This window comes from Calidris pugnax, unplaced genomic scaffold (genome assembly GCF_001431845.1).
Source record: "Calidris pugnax isolate Ruff unplaced genomic scaffold, ASM143184v1 scaffold44, whole genome shotgun sequence".
Classification (NCBI taxonomy): Eukaryota; Metazoa; Chordata; class Aves; order Charadriiformes; family Scolopacidae; genus Calidris; species Calidris pugnax.
Genome location: NW_015094506.1, coordinates 12,689,687 through 12,707,704, shown reverse-complemented (window position 1 = coordinate 12,707,704; position 18,018 = coordinate 12,689,687). Strand labels below are relative to the sequence as shown.

Below are 18,018 nucleotides of genomic sequence, written 5' to 3'. Positions count from 1 at the left end.
GTAAGATACAAGATTATCTTGGCAGGGAGGACAAGATTCTCACACTGTATGGAGGTGGATGATTTGACTTCCTCAGGGAATGAAAAGACATTCTTGTAAGTAAAATACTTAATTAAAGTTTGGTTTTGAAGATTTATTTCAGACACCTTGCTTGTTTGCCAAGTTTGTGCAAAAAAAATTTCACTATCTTAAATATTCTTTTGAATTAAAATGAAAACCTATACAGAGCCACCCTTTTTAATCTTAGACCTTCAAGCACCAGTAAAAGAGATGGAATAAGAGCTGCTAAAGAAATTCTCTACTGGATCTTTAATTCTTACCATCTGCTACAAGGTACATGGAATTTGGGTTGGAACAACTATCACTGACAAAATTAAAAAAAAACCATCAAGAACAGGAGACATTCAAAACCCCCCTGGACATGTTCCTGTGCAACCTGCTCTATGTGGACCTCCTTTTGGCAGCGGGGTTGTACTAGATGATCTCCAGAGGTCCCTTCCAACCCCGTATCTTTCTGTGATTCTGTAACAGTGAAAACATCAGCTATTTCGATACTTGGCATACAATAAAACTCATTAACAAGATGAAAATGTCTGTCCTCCCTAGTACTTCATTTGTAGTATGAAGTAAAACAGGTTAAGAATATTCTTACTCTTTTATGCACACAAACTTTGGTAAAAAGTCAACTGTATTATGAAACTGAAGTTTTCTGTTCATGCTTGAGCCTGTGGAAAGAGAACATCAGGAAAAATATATTCTTATACAAAATAAAAAGGCTTTTAGGCATTTTTTCTCTCTTTTTTAATCTTTTTATACTTTCTTGTATACGCAGAGGATGATTTTTGAAATATAAATCACAGGCTGGTCAACTTGGTCTTAAACCAAAGACATGTCCTCAGACAGACATTGTTCTGCTTTTGAACTCTGAATTTCTTTGATAACATCCCTGATAGGCCCTGTATTTTTATAGGGATATAAATTCAGAACTAATTTCTCTGACCTGCTCAATATGAGAGACCTCATTACAAAAGGATAATTGCTGAACACAGACTAAAACTGGATGCCAGTCCAGTCAAGATGGTTCATCCACCTAACTTAATTGTATTACATTCTTACAATTACAAGCTTAAATGTGATTAAAGAACACTGTTTGGATCTCTCAGATATGCCAACACCAGTATAAGGTTTGACAGTGCTGAAGGATGATACTATATATAGTACAATACCGATGTGAAAAAGTGAGACTATTAATTTACTGACTTTTTACAGCTGCTGTCTACAGTGGTCGTTTACAAGAGCAGTCAGGATAAAGTGAGAAACAGAGGTTGCATAAATTATATGGTTTGCATCATGACAAAGATCACGGAATTGAGCTCCAGCAGCTCTCCTCAGTACCTCTGCCATTGTGAAGATCTCATGACCAACACCAGGCAAATGTGGTATGCTGCAGTCCATCCAGAAAAGCTCAGGCATCATTAGCTACTAAGGCAAATGATATCAGTAACTTGAATTCCAACATACAGGGATAGGTCTAGGCAATCCTCCTCAACAGGCAACGAAAAAAATGGTATTCCTGAAGCATAAATATCTTGACTGAGTTTATTTGCCCCATTCAACAGCAGGTATCAGTTTTCAAAGCCACTGTGGGCTTCAGCTAACTCCTGGGATGAGTAGACTCCAGATAACCATTTGGTTATATCTCCTTTGACGTCACAGCCAGCATACATTTGTAACAGAACTGGATAAAACCAAATAGAAAGAGTGGAGAAGTAAAGTGGGAGTGGAAGAAACAGTCACAGAATCATAGAATCATTTTGGTTGGAAAAGCCCCTTAAGATTATTGAGTCCAACCGTAAACTTAACACTGCCAAGTCCAACCATGTCCTTAAGTGCCACATCTACATGTCTTTTAAATACTTCCAGGGATGGTAACTCAACCACTTCCCTGGACAGCCTGTTCCAATGCTTGACAACCCTTTTGGTGAAGAAATTTTTCATAATTTCCAATCTAAACGTCCCCTGGTGCAACTTCAGGCCATTTCCTCTCATCCTATCTCTTGTTACTTGGGAGAAGAGACTGATGCCCACCTTGCTACAACCTCCTTTCAGGTAATTTCAGAGAGCAATAAGGTCTCCCCTCAGCCTCCTCTTCTCCAGACTAAACAATCCCAGCTCTCTCAGTCACTCCTCATAAGACCTGTGCTCCAGACCCTTCACCAGCTTTGTTGCCCTTCTTTGGACACGCTCCAGCACCTCAATGTCTTTCTTGTAGTGAGAGGCCCAAAACTGAACACAGTATTGGAGTTGTATCTTGGGAAATTTTTCCAGACCTTCACTGTTCCGATGGTTAAAAGCCTTCTTGCACTGTCCATTTTAAGGGTACTGATAGGAGTTTATATCAATGTGTTCTCATGGCAACACTGCTGCTTTGCTCATGTAGTTATACTCCCATCTTTCAGGTTTGTTCTTTTGACATATTTATGGACATCAATACTGCTATCCACGTCTTCATTATGTCTAATTAAAAAGCCCATCTGACCTCCTGTGCTCCATGACACAGAAGCAATTTAAAGGCCCCAAAACTCATGGAAAATAAACAAAGCATTCCCTTTGTCTCACCTCCTCTTGGATTAAAAATTGTATTTATTTACTCTCTGTAGTACCTGAGTTTCACAGGCTCTCCTCTCCAGCAAATGTAAATAGAGGATTACAATGCCTCTTACTGAGCATTGTTGTGTTCATTACAAAGGATGCAGTATCCAGCCAGGTGGTTGCTTCTGAAGTGAAGAGGAGTGAACAACTTAAAATCCACACTTTAAGTCATGCAACTTTTAAAAGGGATAGCTGCTCATTAGTCAGAGCAGTTTCTCCCATTGATAAATAACAGCCAACATAAAAGGTATTCCCAATTTATGCACACAAAAGCTGGCTTCTCTGGATGTATTCCAGACAGTAGCACCTGCATCAGCTTAAAAAGGCTTGGAGCAGGAAATCACAATGCACCAGAACTGAAAAGTTTTCACTTTGAGACCCCAAAAGCTCAGTTGATAACTTTTCTAATTATGATGGAATGTGTATTTTTCTCCTGTAAAATGTTGGTGAGGAAAGTGATTTCATATTTTGAAGAGATCAAAAAAACCCCCAACAAAACAACCAGATATTTAGCCAAGCCTGTGGTTGAAGTTTTCAACACCAACTACATCAGTGAAAGAAGGTCACTGCTTTTCAGCTGGTTTAAATCTTGGGCCTTTTGGGAAATACGTAAGGGATATTTTAGGTTTCCTTCCATCATCAGTAGTGACACCTAAAATTTTGAACATAGGTAATAAAAGCTGTAACTCATTCTTTTGGAACTCCAAAGACACTTTTATAAGCACTATTCTAAACCTAAATGATTATCTTGGATCATGTAGCAAGGATGAAAAGTATTCTTCACAGGCTGCTCTACTGGGGGATGACAGAGTGCCATTACACAGCTCAGTTGCAGAAACGGGGCCAGGTCATGGTCTTCTATAGTAATGCTTTAATTTCTGCTCCTTCTCACTATTTTTCATTTCATCAAGAAATTCACTACATAGGACACAATGTCTATTAATCAGGTACCTTTATACTGTTCATGATTAAGAAATATGACTGTACAGATTTAATGCAGTGTTTTGCAATCATCTTGTGGACAAAACCTTACGCTAAGTCAATAAAAGAGCTAGTACGTGCCATAAGTGAATATTCAGAGGAAAATTTACAATAACAGTGCCTAGTTTGTTAGAAACAGTTTGAGTTTTAAAACAAATACATAACCCTTTCCATACCATATTCTGTTTCCAACGAAACACATGTTGTTGGCAACGAAGTCAGCTTCTGGCCTCATAAACAGCCACTGCAGACATTTTAACAATAATCTAGAGTCAATTTTTACAAAAACCGCAGGAGGTTTCTGGAAAAGAATTTTTCAGGGGAAAAGATTAAAAGCACCTACAGGCAAGCTGTTTAAAAGACAGCATACTAAAAAAACAACAGAAGTGAAAAATGAAACCTGCATCTCCTGGCTTTGGTGCTAAGTTTTCATCTTCCTTTATCAGGAGATGCAGGAGAAACCCTAAGGACTCTGAGCATGTTGAATTTATTTGTCACAATAAAAATCCTGTTATTCCTTTTCATTTACACAGCAATTCTTGAAACAACAGCATTGCAATATTACCCTGGGAAATGCGTAAATTTAAAATTCAAAAATTTGAAACACATGACTGCATATTTGTCAATAATCAGGCAAAGTTTCAATGGGCAACATTGCCAGGCTGATGCTCTTCCTAGACTCATTTAAAACTATTCATTTTCATTATTTCAGTAGATCTTGATTTTGTACTTTTTCTTATCACTGTACCTGACTAGCTGAGCTGTATGCATTGGTAGTGCACCAAGAAATGTTTGTCATGCAAGTTTATGTCAGCTGTTTCCAAAAAACATAGAGTAAAAAACCCACCAGATTTAAATTGTTTTCTTACTGGGAAAAAAACCCCAAGGACATGAAGAATGAATCTACACTTTTATGAAAAGAATATTTATCCGAAGTGATAGACTGATGGATGAGATTAATCTCAAATGCCTTGAAGTTACAGCTTGTGGGACTGCAGACAAATCAGGTAACTGACACATCAAATTAGAAACTAATCTTCAGAACATTTAAGTATGCTTGCAAGACAACGTAAGCACTGGGAAGGCAATAAGCCATTTACCTCAGCAAGCTGGAATTACAAATACATTATGCCTTGTCTTAAAGCAATTAAGGTGGTATATCAGTAAGAAGAAATCAACTATTTTTTTAAGTTTTCAATATAAATTGAAAATATTTCCATATGTCAAAAATACCTAAGTGATTATTATTCCAACTGCACATCAATTGAACATCAGTTCCTTTTTCATAATTTATGAAAATGCATTGTGCCATTGTAAATTTTAAAATTATTTTCATGAGATGTATGCATTTATTTTTTTTAAAAGAAAGCAAATTGCCAACAAAGCCATTTTGAGGAAACTGAGGCAATGTATAAGGTTGTTCCAGGATAATGTAAGCTGAAGATGGCAAAAAACGGGATGGTACTGATCAAAATGCTTCCTATAACATAAAAAGCCAGTGACTGCATTACTGCACAAGAAACTCACGTATATTTTTAATTCCTATGCAGCCCTAAAAGGGGAGGACATACTTTTAAGTGCCTTTTCACTTTGATACTGAAGTACTGGATGAGAGTAACTTTCAGGGATGGGCCATGGAAAATACACTGTCTTTCAATGTCTATGCAAAATGCCAGCATTGGAAAAACTTTTATGAGTTTTAACCATTCATACTCACGTGCTAAAAGAAAGATCTTTCTGTATAAATGTCTCAGCTGTCATTACTTTCACATGTAACTGGAGTTCAGCTACAATATATTTCAAAAGGTTTTCCTTTTCTCAAAACTAAAGGCTGAATTGTTACAGATGGTAATTTTGGCAGATGGTTGTATATGAAATTGAGTTTATAATTAGGCCAAATCTGACTTGTGCAATTAAGGCAACGAAGATTTGGAAAATAAGAAGTGTCAGATCGGTACATGATCAGTCTGGTAGCCACAGAAAACTGAAGACACCTGGTCATTCACATTTACAGAATATAATGCTTATTTGAAAATTTCTTCTTAATTGCATGAATTATAAGATAAGCAACCTTTCATGCCCAGAGTGTAAACTAAAGTAACCATGGCTTTTTACCTACTTAAGTGTATAATCCTTTTCTCTTCATTCAAGGTTAATGAGATGGTCTGAAGCAATCTAACAGCTCCCTGCTGCTGAACGAGGGCTCTCAGTGTCTTCTCTGTGGCTTCCCTCCCTCTGACATTCACCCGACCCCTCTGCAAGCCAGTAAATTCCCAGTGCCTGGCCAATTTGGCTCAGAGACACAAAACTAATCCCTGAGGAATGAGTGGAGGAGGAGAAGTGTGCAAGGATGAGAAGACTTGGACTACCCCTTTTTGTGGAAGTGACCTCTTGGGCTCACTCTGACATTTATCAAGCTGCATTTCGGGCCATATTATATCTAGTGTCAAAAAACCTCCCAGACCGGTAATTGCGTGTGAAGGTAGCATTGCCTGTTTTAGCATCTTCTGACTTTCAGTTGTGTTAAATATTTCTTTGCTCTTGTACCAAGAAAAGATCAGTAATTTCCAGTAATCATTCTCTCTACTCCTTCCTGCATATCACTCAGTAGTTTCTTGCCCTCAGCTTTCAAACCCTCTTCATATGCGCACTGCTTCCTTGTAATGCTTTTGCCTATTTTAGGACCACTATTTCTGTTATATTCTTTTTTTTCTGATGGGGCAACCAGGACTTTTTTCAAGATGACTATCACCATCATAAAAGCATTACAGTTTTTATGTTTCTCTTTCTGCTCTACTGAATCCCAATATGTTGGTTGATTTGTTCTACCGCAGATACAACACAGGGATTTTTCATCCATTTTTCCTGACCGAGTATTGCTACAAGAACATTAAAAAAAGAGCTTGTAAGTAGTTTTTGTAACTAATGAAAACTGCTGTTATAATGTAGTTACAATTAGTTCAAAACACTCCTTCCAAAATGCATCTTCCTTGCTTTTCAATACCATGAACTCCAGTTGCCATCATGCCATCTGTTCTCCTGTCTTCTCTAAACCTTTACAAAGTTCCTCAGAATCTCTTTTAATTTCAATTAACCTGAGTAATTTATGTAGCTTGCACATGTTGTCATCAGTCTGTGAACCCTCTTACCAGATTGAACTATATGAGGTTGCTGACAATTACAGAACATTACCTCTTTGGTTTTTGCCATGTTACAAATTAATGTCATATTCCTACACTTTGCTTTCTGTCCCTAAATATTTTTTTCCTCAAACTATTATGATAAGGGAGATACAATATGGGGCTACCGAGTCTTCTTCCTAGACTTTTTCTTTTTTCATCTAAGTAAGTAATTTCAATGCTTTCTCTTTATTCACCAATTTTGAAACACAAAGAATTTTCATACATTGAAAGCATTTCTTTTACAGAGGCTGGGCTTTTCTTTTCCTTTCATTGAACTCTATTAATACAAAGTTCCCACCTTCCTTCTACTGATTGATTTAAATACAGCAAGATCTGCTGACAACACAACAATAGAGGCAAGCTGTTAAGAAAAATTCTTTTCTAAACTCTGGACATGTTCATTAACTCTAAAGGCAAGAATTATGAGTTTATGTGTTAAGGGTTACTATATATTTAAGAAAATGAAGGGAACACCATTATCACTCATTTTTATCAAGTTATAAACAAGATTCTACTGTAAAACTAACCTGAGTTATAATTTATATTCTACCCCAAATTTTAGACCTGTCCACACAAACTGTAATTCTAATACCCTGGTGGCTTGTGGGTAGGTTTAGGGTTTTTGTTTTGCTTTTTGTTTGTTTTTGGTTTTCACTGGGATTGTGTAGGCTAATGACTACAAACTCCATGGAAGTGTTTCTAGTACTTCAGTCTTTGTCCACAATTCTCTTACATTTCCAGGAAGAAGAGGCACTTTCCCATGATATATATCAACAGGCAAGTGCTCTCATCTTATAGCACAGAGACGCAGGATATATCCCAGCTAACTTCATTGTCACAGAACTGTGACCACAGAATTAGCGCGAATGCCAGTCATATGTTGCCTCAATTTTTTTTTGCTTGAGTTATGCTGACTACCAAGAACTGTAAATATCTAAACTTAAACCAGACGCTTCACTTGCAAGTCTTCTTGAAAACTGCAGAAATTGTGGAGTGAACATACCAAAAGAAGCAGCTGAGTCAGTCACTCTGTGGCTTGGTAAGACTATGGAGATGCAGATACAAGTGGAAGAAAAATAATCTGAGAAAAAACCTCCATAAATCTGTACAATTTTGGAGAAATATAAATGCCTATTAAATACAGATACTTATAAAATATAATTCTAAAGACATCACTAAGTACTTTGCATTCATTAAATAGGTATCCTCACAACAGTTGCAATGATGCAACAGAATGTGACCCTTTGGGAAAACAGCTATTTTACCTTAATGTTACTGATGATTTTCACACAGGTTATTTATAAAAAATGCAGTTGTAAATCCTGTGCATTGCTTTTACTTCCTATAGAGCTTTACATTTGGTCAAAAGTATTCACGTGAATGAGAAAGAACCACAGTTATCAGTAGTGAAACTAGTCTTCTGATACATGTCCAACAGCATCTTTGTTACAGATGTGCTGATAGAGAAACTCATGCAAATATTGACACAATATAATACGGTTTCTTAAATGATTTGTACACCTAGTTCTCACAAGTTTCCTAGGATTGCTTTTCTTAAAGAGGACACATTAAGTTGCCCTACCTATCATGAAATTTCTTTGGCTTTCATAACTAATCTCAAAGAAAATATATAACATCATTGAGAAGATTAGTGAAAATATCCTAAGAGTATATACTTTTCAATGTCCACACTCTAAAATTCCAGTAAGATGTTAAGTATTTTCATAAGTGATGCAGTTTCTTAGCCAGTTAAGTATACTTAAGTGACACTTGTCAACTTGTAAAGGAAAAAAATTCTTCTCAGTTTCATAGGAAATGTGCCATTTGCCCTGAAATAAGTAATAGTGTGTATGTTAAGAAGAAGAATCTATCATAGCGAATAAAGCCAAACAGCACATCATAGTTTGACAATTAGCACTTTAAACCGGTACAAATTCAACTGTAGCTGAAATAAAATTCTTAGACGCAAAGCAGGAGAGACTTGTTTCAATAGAAATAAACCAGTAGGCCAAAATCAGATTAACTTCACATATGTCTCAGACCATTTGTAAATGTCAACAACATTCTGTTACAGTGGGAAATGACCAGAAGTACTGTAGACAATCTGACTATTACTGACAAATGTCTAGTTGACCCCTAAAACCTGTGTGTGAGAAGAGATTTTTTTAAAATGTGCTGAGGAGAAAGTGAAGAAAGACAGGAAATTCACTCCAGTTGATTTAAAGAATGTTTTAGGCCAGAATTTTTTAAAGCCAAATGAAAACACTGAATGAGGTATTTCTAAAATGGTTAGGTAACAAAACTGAGAGCTACAGCACAAAGCAATAGCAATTACTTCTAAAAGGATATCCTTTGGTCTCAATAATTTTCTGATTCTTAAAAAAAAAAATAAAAAATTCAGAGGAAGAGGTGTTGTCACTTCTAGAAATGGCAGACCAATATTTCAAAGGGCTCTTCATAACTGTATTAATAGCTTAGGAGTGTCATCGTATAAATAAACAACATATTCCACGGAACAGTGGATTAATTCTAATCCTGAGATGCTTACTTTTTACAGACAAGATGAAATACAGTAAAAAGAGGTTATTCAGAGGATTAATAGTTGAAGCGGGCCTCAAAAAGATTGTGGGAAATAAAAATGGTCATTGGACAGATAATACAAAAATTATAGAAAACGTTCAACAGAGACGAAGCTTAGATTGTGTGGAAGGAAAGAGCATGGTAACAGACACTTTCAGCATTTTGGATGCCAGAAATGCTGAAGTTTTATTTTCAGAGGTGAGGATGCTGAACTCAGACACAGCAGAGGCCAGGAAAGGTGCACCAAAAAATGAAGGTTGCGCTGTTAGTTTTCTGTCTGAATAGGGAGAGGAGAGAGAAACTTGTAGGATGAACAACCATTTTTAGATGTGGGCTTGAGGCGTTATGATAGAAAAAGAAAAAATCAAGAAATTTTGGTCACAGACATGGGAGGGGAACAAAATCTTCCTGCATCCGTGGCAGAAGAAAATTGATGGGGGATTATGAACACCACCCTGCTTGGGAATGAAATCTAATTTTTTTAAAAAGCAAGATTTTGGATGGATTTAATAGCCTGAAAAGAGGGATTTCACTGCCCAGCTTTACACCATTAAAGGAACAAATACTGAAGAAATTTATCAAAACAGTTTGGAACCGACTATGATTATGGCCAGAATTTTTAAAGGACACGGATTTAGAGAATGCATGGCAAATCTAGGGCACATTCTTTGCCAGGGATTATAATACAGAAGATCAAAGCCATTTCAGTGACAGTATTTAAACTTACAGTTTATAAATAAGGTTCATGTTTTCTGGAAAATAAAGAATGCAATACCCACCAGAACCATTTAAACTGTTGGCAAACACAGTGCTGATAGTTTTTGCTATTAGAATAGTAATGCAATCCATGTGTTGCAGAACCACAGTAATTTGAAAAGGAGAGCAATTACAAATATTGGAGATATATTTTTGCCTCCTTTTTTATTTTAAAATAACCACTGAAAAGCTCTGTTTATTCAGGAACATATTTTTTAATCCAAACGAAAACGAGTGCCAAGCACTGTTATACAAGCTTCCTAAATGTATTTGGTTGACTAATGTTCCCATTCCTGCGTGCTTCAAAGTAGTAAAAGAAAAACAAATCTCAAGAAGAACTGACATTTAGATCTGTATCAGTGTAAAGACATAATGCGCAATATTGTCTGCTTACCATCTAATGTAAAAGACAAATTTTGCTGAGTTCACTTAATAACAAGCAAATGGAGGCTGGAAATTAGAGGGCTGGAACTAAGGACTTCTTTACAATAAACCATTAGCGTGTTTAAATTTCAGCCTCCCTAAATTTCTAAGCACTTCTTCATTCAGTGAATTATTTTGCATATATGCAGCATATTATTTAATTAAGTGTATCATGCCTGACTCTTACTGCCTCACTTCAGTCTATTACTTCAGTATGACCACAAAAGTCAGCACCTTGATATCCTACTCCCATTTTATACAATTATGAAATCTCCATAAATGGAGAGGAATTTTTTGGATCAACATGAAATGGAGGAACGTATTTCCCCACACACTTTAAAACCTCCACATTTACAGGCATTGTCCAAAATCACACTTCAAACTAAGGAACCTTGCACAGCAGTGTATAACTCTGAGCTTTCAGTGTGTGCTATAGACATCATTAAGTTCATTCTTTTGTCCGGGAGCAGCTCTTAGAGTTGCTGTATGATTTGCAGAGCTAATTTTCTGTTCTAAACGGAAATAGACTGTCAGGACATGCACAACTTAGTTTTACAGTTTGACTTACATTGCCAGAATAACTTTTTTTCCAAAAGTAATTAGAGGTCATATGTTACTAAGCGATTGAAGAATCCATCCAGTGATGACAAATCTTTATTCCGAGGAGGTTTTACTGCACTGTCCTCTGCCTTACTTCTTTCATGATAAAGCATGGTATGAATTCACACACAGATTATGTCCCTACCGCAAAGGAAATACACGCTGTTGGCAGGTACTTCTGCACACGTGTTATTGTCTGCTGGAACTGAACATTCCCAGGGCTCAGCTGTGCCCGCATTACATACACATTTACAAATCTCTCAGGCAAAAAGCTTGCACGTCATGTTTAGGACCTTGACTGCACGCAAGTTTCCGCACAAACAGAGATTGGCATCCAAATAAAGAACACTGGATATGAACAACATGGTATTTGCATGGTATGTGTTCCTCTGTATGCATGTGGACTTGAATGGGGTGAGATATTTGGATTTCTTCCCAACTTTCTTTACTTGCAAGTAAAAACAAAATTAAAAAGTGGTGTTCATTTAGGAGAAAAAACACTGGAAGGCTATCAGTACAAGTGAACCTGCCTACACCAAGAAGAGAGATTCCAGCCAAAGCAAATGCAGAATGCATGTGCTATGATACTGCATAGGATGCATATACATAATGTATTCCTAATGCTATATTTAGGGTGCTTCTAAAAACTTCTCAAGGTAAGGTACTTCTAAAGAAGAGAGGGTAGAGACAACTGGACTACGTTTATCCTTGGCCTTAACTGTCAGTGAACAGATATCCCTAGAACTTATGGTAGTGGAGCAAATGAAAGGCAAAAGACCAGGTAAATAAGACACTAGATAAAAGGCTTATTGTCTCTGAGACAGTTAATGTGATTGCATTGAAGACACATGGGATGGCCATGCTTGGAAATACCAAGCTACAGGAACAGAGAGGACTGGCAGACTGACGTTCTCAGACTCTAATTTGCAGATGCCTAAATCTTTCTGAATCGAGGTTCTGAAGTTGGCATGATTTGCAATCTGTGAATTTGGACTTGTGGCCTGAAATACAGCCCCCTCTGCATTCCTAGTTAATGTGTCAGTCACCCTCGAGATTGAACAAATAAACCTGGCAGCTCAGTTAATTTGGTCTTAAAGTATAACTTAATTCAGGGGCGTTAAAATCTTAATCTGCGTAGACCCAGTTCAGATTCGGAGCAACACTGAAGTTACACTTCACATTCAAAGTCTGAACTTGATTATTTTTTTTCTTTTCTTCCCTCTGGCACAATGTATAATTACTTATACAAAGTAGAACAGCTTCAACAAGACAGACTGGATGGTTAGACCCTTTAAGAACAGATGTGAACCTGTGTTGCTCTCACTCCAGTGAGTATGCTCAGGTAAATTCTTTTAGATTAGCCTTTTTCTGTCTGGACTGAATCAAGGTTGTTCACAAATGCAGAGGTAATCTCTGTAGACACTCACTCTCTTGTGACAGCCCAGCTTAAACCTGTAGGCTTTGCAGAACATCAGTCTGAGCTGAAGTGTGCAACCCATCCCCTGTCCCAGCCCCCTCCACTGCCAGCACACACCTCTCTCTGACTTCCCAGCTCTGCTGCCCAAAATCAGTGAGAAGCCAGTGAAGACGGAGGAATATCAAGATACCCAGCCTGACTCCTAGAAACTCTTCACTGGAACATTAAGAAATACCATGCGAATGGCTGTTACAAACAGGTGCCAAATCACAGAGGGGAGAAGAAGTAGCTCTTGAGGCTTGGGCTAAATATGACCTTGAAGGTCATTCCTGAACCTGATCTCCATCCAGTAGGTTTTGCAGTGAAAGTGAAGAAAAAGAAAAATAACCAAATGCTCCAGTGCCTGCATGCTTACACGTGCTCTTTAACAGCAAAGAAGGTTTGGGTCTAGCAGATACCTGAAAGGTGGGTTTGCAGCAGACCTTCTTGGGAAAGCCTTCCAGGAGCCCTGACCACTGTCAACGAGCACTCTTGGCTCTGTAAGGGGGAGCTTGCATTGCCCCTCCCAGCCTGCACCACCTGGTCTCGCTTCTAGCAGTGGTTCAAGTGGTGATGGAATAGCCAGAGGCTCCCAAATTACCCACTTTGCAAAACTGTGTGCTCTAAAGCCTGGCTGCAAAGCAGTGAGTACCACAAGGGCCTCCTTCAGGCAATACCTGCAGTGACATCTTCGACCTGGTGCTATTTTTGCCTTGCACCTAAACTTAAGTCTGCTCCATGCAGCAACAATAGCACAAAAATATGTATAAAGCAGAAAATTCCTAATCAGATTTAGAAGGGTTATCACATCCATCTACATCGTATAATTTAAATATTATTTGAACAGAAACAACAGCCAGTCATTCAGCCAGTGGTTATTAGATAACAATAGGAAATTAGAGGATAATTTATTTCCTACATTGTTGTGATCCAAAGTGTTCATTAATCTGAACTCCTAAACTGGCTTTTATTTAGACATACAGTAAAAAATAATGCCTTCATTAGTTTATATACTTTCATTGACTTCAGATACTACACATGCTACCGGCTTTAATCAAATAAAATACTTAACACTATTTTTCTTTTCTCGGTTTGTAACTGTAACGTATTTTCAATTTTCATTCTCATACTAATAAATGTCTGATACTACTTACATTTGTCAACAACTAAAGCCATCCAGTAAAGAATGCAGTATGTTACACGCTCCCCGCAGTCAGTTATTTCAGCATCGGCAATATTTACGAACGTGGGTTTTGCAAGTTTCCATACGACTCCGTACGCAATGCGAACGTGGGCCCATCAGCCCCTCACCACTCACCTTACAGCTGGCCATCTCCTTTTTCCACAAGTGCACAGGAAAAAAAAAAACAAAACAAAAACCCAAACAACAACAGCACCAACAACAACTAAGTGGGTTTGCAGTGTGTTTGAAAGGCTGACTAACCTCAGGTTTGGCATTCCAAAGACCAGGGCGAGAACAAACACTTTCGTTTTCATCTGTCAGCTCCCACACCACTCAAATGGAATTGCGTAGGGAGATTTTTTCCTGCCTTGCTTCAAATAAATGGGTGTTGTGTTTACATACTGCATAGTGAGCATTGCCCATCCGAAGCCAAGGGCTGCATCTTGCCAACTCCTAACTTTCGTACAATATGGCGATTACATGAGCCAGCATACCATTAAGTCACAGAACAAAACTTGGAGAATGGCACTGTCAGCTTGCAGAACTGTACCTGAACAACTGACATGCGGTGCACAAAAGGGGAAACTGGATTTCAGTGCAATGGCAGAACTGGGTCAGAAGCAGACTGGGTTAGCAGCCTCACTTTAAATGACAAAGCCAAATGCCAGATCACGGAGATAAAAACTTACAGGCACGCGATACAAGCAGGCGAACCAAAAAAAAAAAACCCAAAAGATCACTAAACACGCTTTACAAAATGCTTCCACACCCTAGAGTCTTCCAGGTCATCTGCTGTTTACTCTCCGTACAAAACTTTATTCCAAAATGTTTTTGCCAGATGCAGTACTTGCAAACTGGCCTTCCCTAAATAGAGTCAAAACCAGGGGAGAAGAGAAAGAGACCTTGGTCTATTACTCCCCGTGACTGGAAAAACATCTTTCTGGCTCAAGCAAGTTCTCTTTTTCTATCTGATGAGCAGCAGATCTATAGCTACCATGAGCTCCAAATGTCTTCCAGTGCCTAGTGTTCATTTTTTTGCAGAGCGAGCAAGAAAGATTGGAGATGAGAGTTCAGTATTTCCCCTAAAACATTGACTCTGCAAAGCTTGCACCAATGTATCAGATACCTGCCTTGTGATTCTGATTTAGCCTGCCGATACGAGACCGGAGCGGGCAATTTGTGTACTAATTCTTTTTCCAGGTACTGTTCCATAATAATTTCTACAGAGGCTTCCGCTTCAGTGAGACAAACACACTACGCTTAGGACAACCTAAGAAGGTCATTTAACTACCAGCATTAATGTACACATTCAGAGGTAAAAAGCCGAGCTCAGACCTAACACCCTTCTAATACTGGGGTTTCTAAGAGGCTGCACACCTAACCTCCTGCTGAAGATCAAGTGTTTGAACCAAGCAGCTGTGATACCTTAACATCAGCAGCCTTCTGAGCTAGCTCCATGGGTGACCCCTCCTTGCAGCATATTTCTTAGTAACTTAATCCTATTTAGATTGTCTCAAAATCAAACAAAGAACAAGCAAATTAGAAACCTCTTACATGTTTTTGCAAGATTGTATCACACTAGCACCACTCACCTGGTTTTATCCAAAATGTAAAAGGCTGTCCAGACATCAGTGATATTTTATTTATTGTAATACTGGAATGCAAAATGACAGAAACTTGCTTCTGATAACAGTTTTAATTACTAAGTACATAAGCCTGCAAATCCTCTCATACAAGTAATCCTTCAATAAGATTAATCCATGGAAATAGTCCCATTGAAAAAGGATTTGTATGACTGGACCCTAAATGTTTAATCACATTTTTAAAGGCATTATTACTTAAAAAATATATATATCCAGGAGGTGCTGGTATGTTTAAAACAGGGGGCTATATATTTACCAAACTGGCTAGTTTCAGAAACAATCCTTCTAGGACTGACGCTGTTGGGGAGCTTGCTTCTGCAGTTCCTGTTGTTTCTCAGGTTAAGACTGAGTTAAATAAACTGACCAACCTGCTCCCTTTGAGTCTCGTGTTCAGCACGACTCTTCTCTTTCAGCACTTTCGTTGCACTGACGTATGACTCAGCTGCTCCTTCAGCTGCACTAGTTCTACATTATCCCTGTGTAACGTTACTTCAAATATCAAAATCCCTGGTTTATTTTAAGCACTATCCAGGTATTCTTAAGTGTTTTCAAGGCTCAGCGATGCAGTAGTTCCCACTTTCTGTACTATGTCTATTGCAGAATATTTTATTATAAGAAATGTTAACTTCTTTCCTGGCTTCCCAATCCTGTTCTTTTCACTACACCAGTTACCAGTCTAGACAATGGCAAAAGTAGCCACAGGAGAGTGAAAAGATTAATATTTACTTTAATGTGCCAAGTGCCCCAATAGGCTTAAGTCTTCTTTCTTGGGTCTGCTTCTCTTGCTCTCTCTATGCACGTGGGTCTTCACAGTTTTAGTGGAAAGTCTTCCTCGGAGTATCTCCTGCTCTGATCCCCTCAGAATGATTAAAGGTATGGTATCACATTTATTTGCTAATCCTCAAAATGAAGCAAACAATCCTTTGGAGAGCTAGGAGTCTGTCACTGTCTCCAAAAGCAGGAAGCGTAACTGCTTGAAGGCTGACAGATGCTTCACCACCATGACAAGAAGCTGTTCCACAGGCTACAGCTCATGAGCCCCTGAGTCAAGCCATATGGTTCTGAATGCCAGGACTGCCTGTCTTTCCCAGTTTATTGGAAGAGAGGGATTATTCCTGCTTTGCTCTGAATTTGCAAAAGTACCCTGTTGGTCTTAGAAGTTTACAATTTGTGTGAACTAAAATGCTTGAGCACGTGAACTAATAAATCCTCATTTGTTTGCTGAAGTTCTTTCTTCTCCGAAGAAACAGCTCTACACGTATGCTTCTGTGGGCTAGGATAACATCTTGTGACTTTATTGCTATCCACTCTGACATTAAATGAATGCATATAACTAAGCTCACATAAATACGGCTCTTACGCTTTAAGAGACACTTCCCGACCAATAATCTATTCAGCATATTTGACCAAGCTTGTATATAGGGTCGGAAACAATAGCTTTGAGGTGCAAGCATCTTTAGTCATCTAAAGGGAACAGCAGCAATGGATATAGACTGTTAGAATTCAGAACTGATCATTTAAGATAATACCTCCCTGCACTTCACTGTCACAAAAATTAAGTCTCCAAGTTGTAACTCCCTAAGCATGGCCACATTCTCTGGTGCTAGGGCAGCTGAGATTTAAATATTTCAGAAAGCAAGTATTTCTAATTTCTGTCATCTCTTGAAAAACTGTTTAACTGCCCAAAAGACTTCAGTAAGGTCTTTCCTTTTTTTTTTTTTCCAAACTATATTTTATGTCTTTTCCAATGCCAAAGTGTCTTCAGGCTACTGATGTATGGGCGACCCAGCAATGGCCAAGAAACAGGCGAAGGCAAAAGGTATCTAGCTTCTGACCAAGAAGTGGAGGGGAAGGCAAGAGCCCCCAGCGCAGGACCAGCGGTGTGGTGTGTCCACGCACTGCTCTCCCAGAGCTCCATCCCGCACACCGAGTCACCCCGGCTCTCCCTGAGGTCAGCCCGGACGGCGGGTACCCCACCTTGCAAAAAGTCAAGCCTAAAAGTTTCTAGCGACAGCTGCTTCTTTTTACGAGATGATTTTTCCACTCGTGCCTGTCCCCATCCTTTCTTTAAAAACAAAAACAAAAAAAACCACCCAAACCAAAAACCCGCGCGGCGCAGCGATCGCAACCTCTACCGAACTTGGAGAAATGCCGGCAGGACCCCAGAAGGGCACAGGGAGGCTCTTCCCGGCGGGGTGAGGGAGGGCGAGGGGCGCAATGCCGGGGGCTGCCCGCAACACCGGCCCGGCGCCGCACGCTGGAGCGGCGTGAGCGGAGCCGGGGAGCGGAGCAGCCGGTACCGCCGCCTCCCGCCGCCCCGCGTTCTGGCGCCCGGCTCTCCCCGGTGTAACGCGGGCCACTCATTTATCAAGGCAATTTTTCCAAGCGCCTGCTGAGATCTCCCACGCACGGCTCAGCCGCCGCTCCGGCCGCTCGCCGCAACTTTTCCACGGGCTGGCGGGCGCCGAGGGCGAGACCCAGCCGTGATTTTTGCGTCCTCCCCTCCCGCTCCCCGAAATCGCTCCCCAGCGGCACCGTTTCCCAACCCCCGGAGCCCCTCAC

At 39.3% G+C, this 18,018-nt stretch overlaps 1 protein-coding gene across 1 annotated transcript in view; it reads right to left on the bottom strand.

The window, feature by feature from the left end:
- Nucleotides 1-17,820, bottom strand: part of KITLG (KIT ligand) — a 51,614-nt gene extending 33,794 nt beyond the window's left edge. The window contains exons 1-3 of the mRNA XM_014963307.1: nucleotides 17,563-17,820; nucleotides 17,356-17,521; nucleotides 14,075-14,145 (exon numbers count right to left, since the gene is read on the bottom strand). Coding sequence (XP_014818793.1) covers nucleotides 14,075-14,145; nucleotides 17,356-17,521; nucleotides 17,563-17,820 — 495 coding nt within the window. The remainder of the gene's footprint in view (nucleotides 1-14,074; nucleotides 14,146-17,355; nucleotides 17,522-17,562) is intronic.
- Nucleotides 17,821-18,018: the final 198 nt, after the last annotated feature.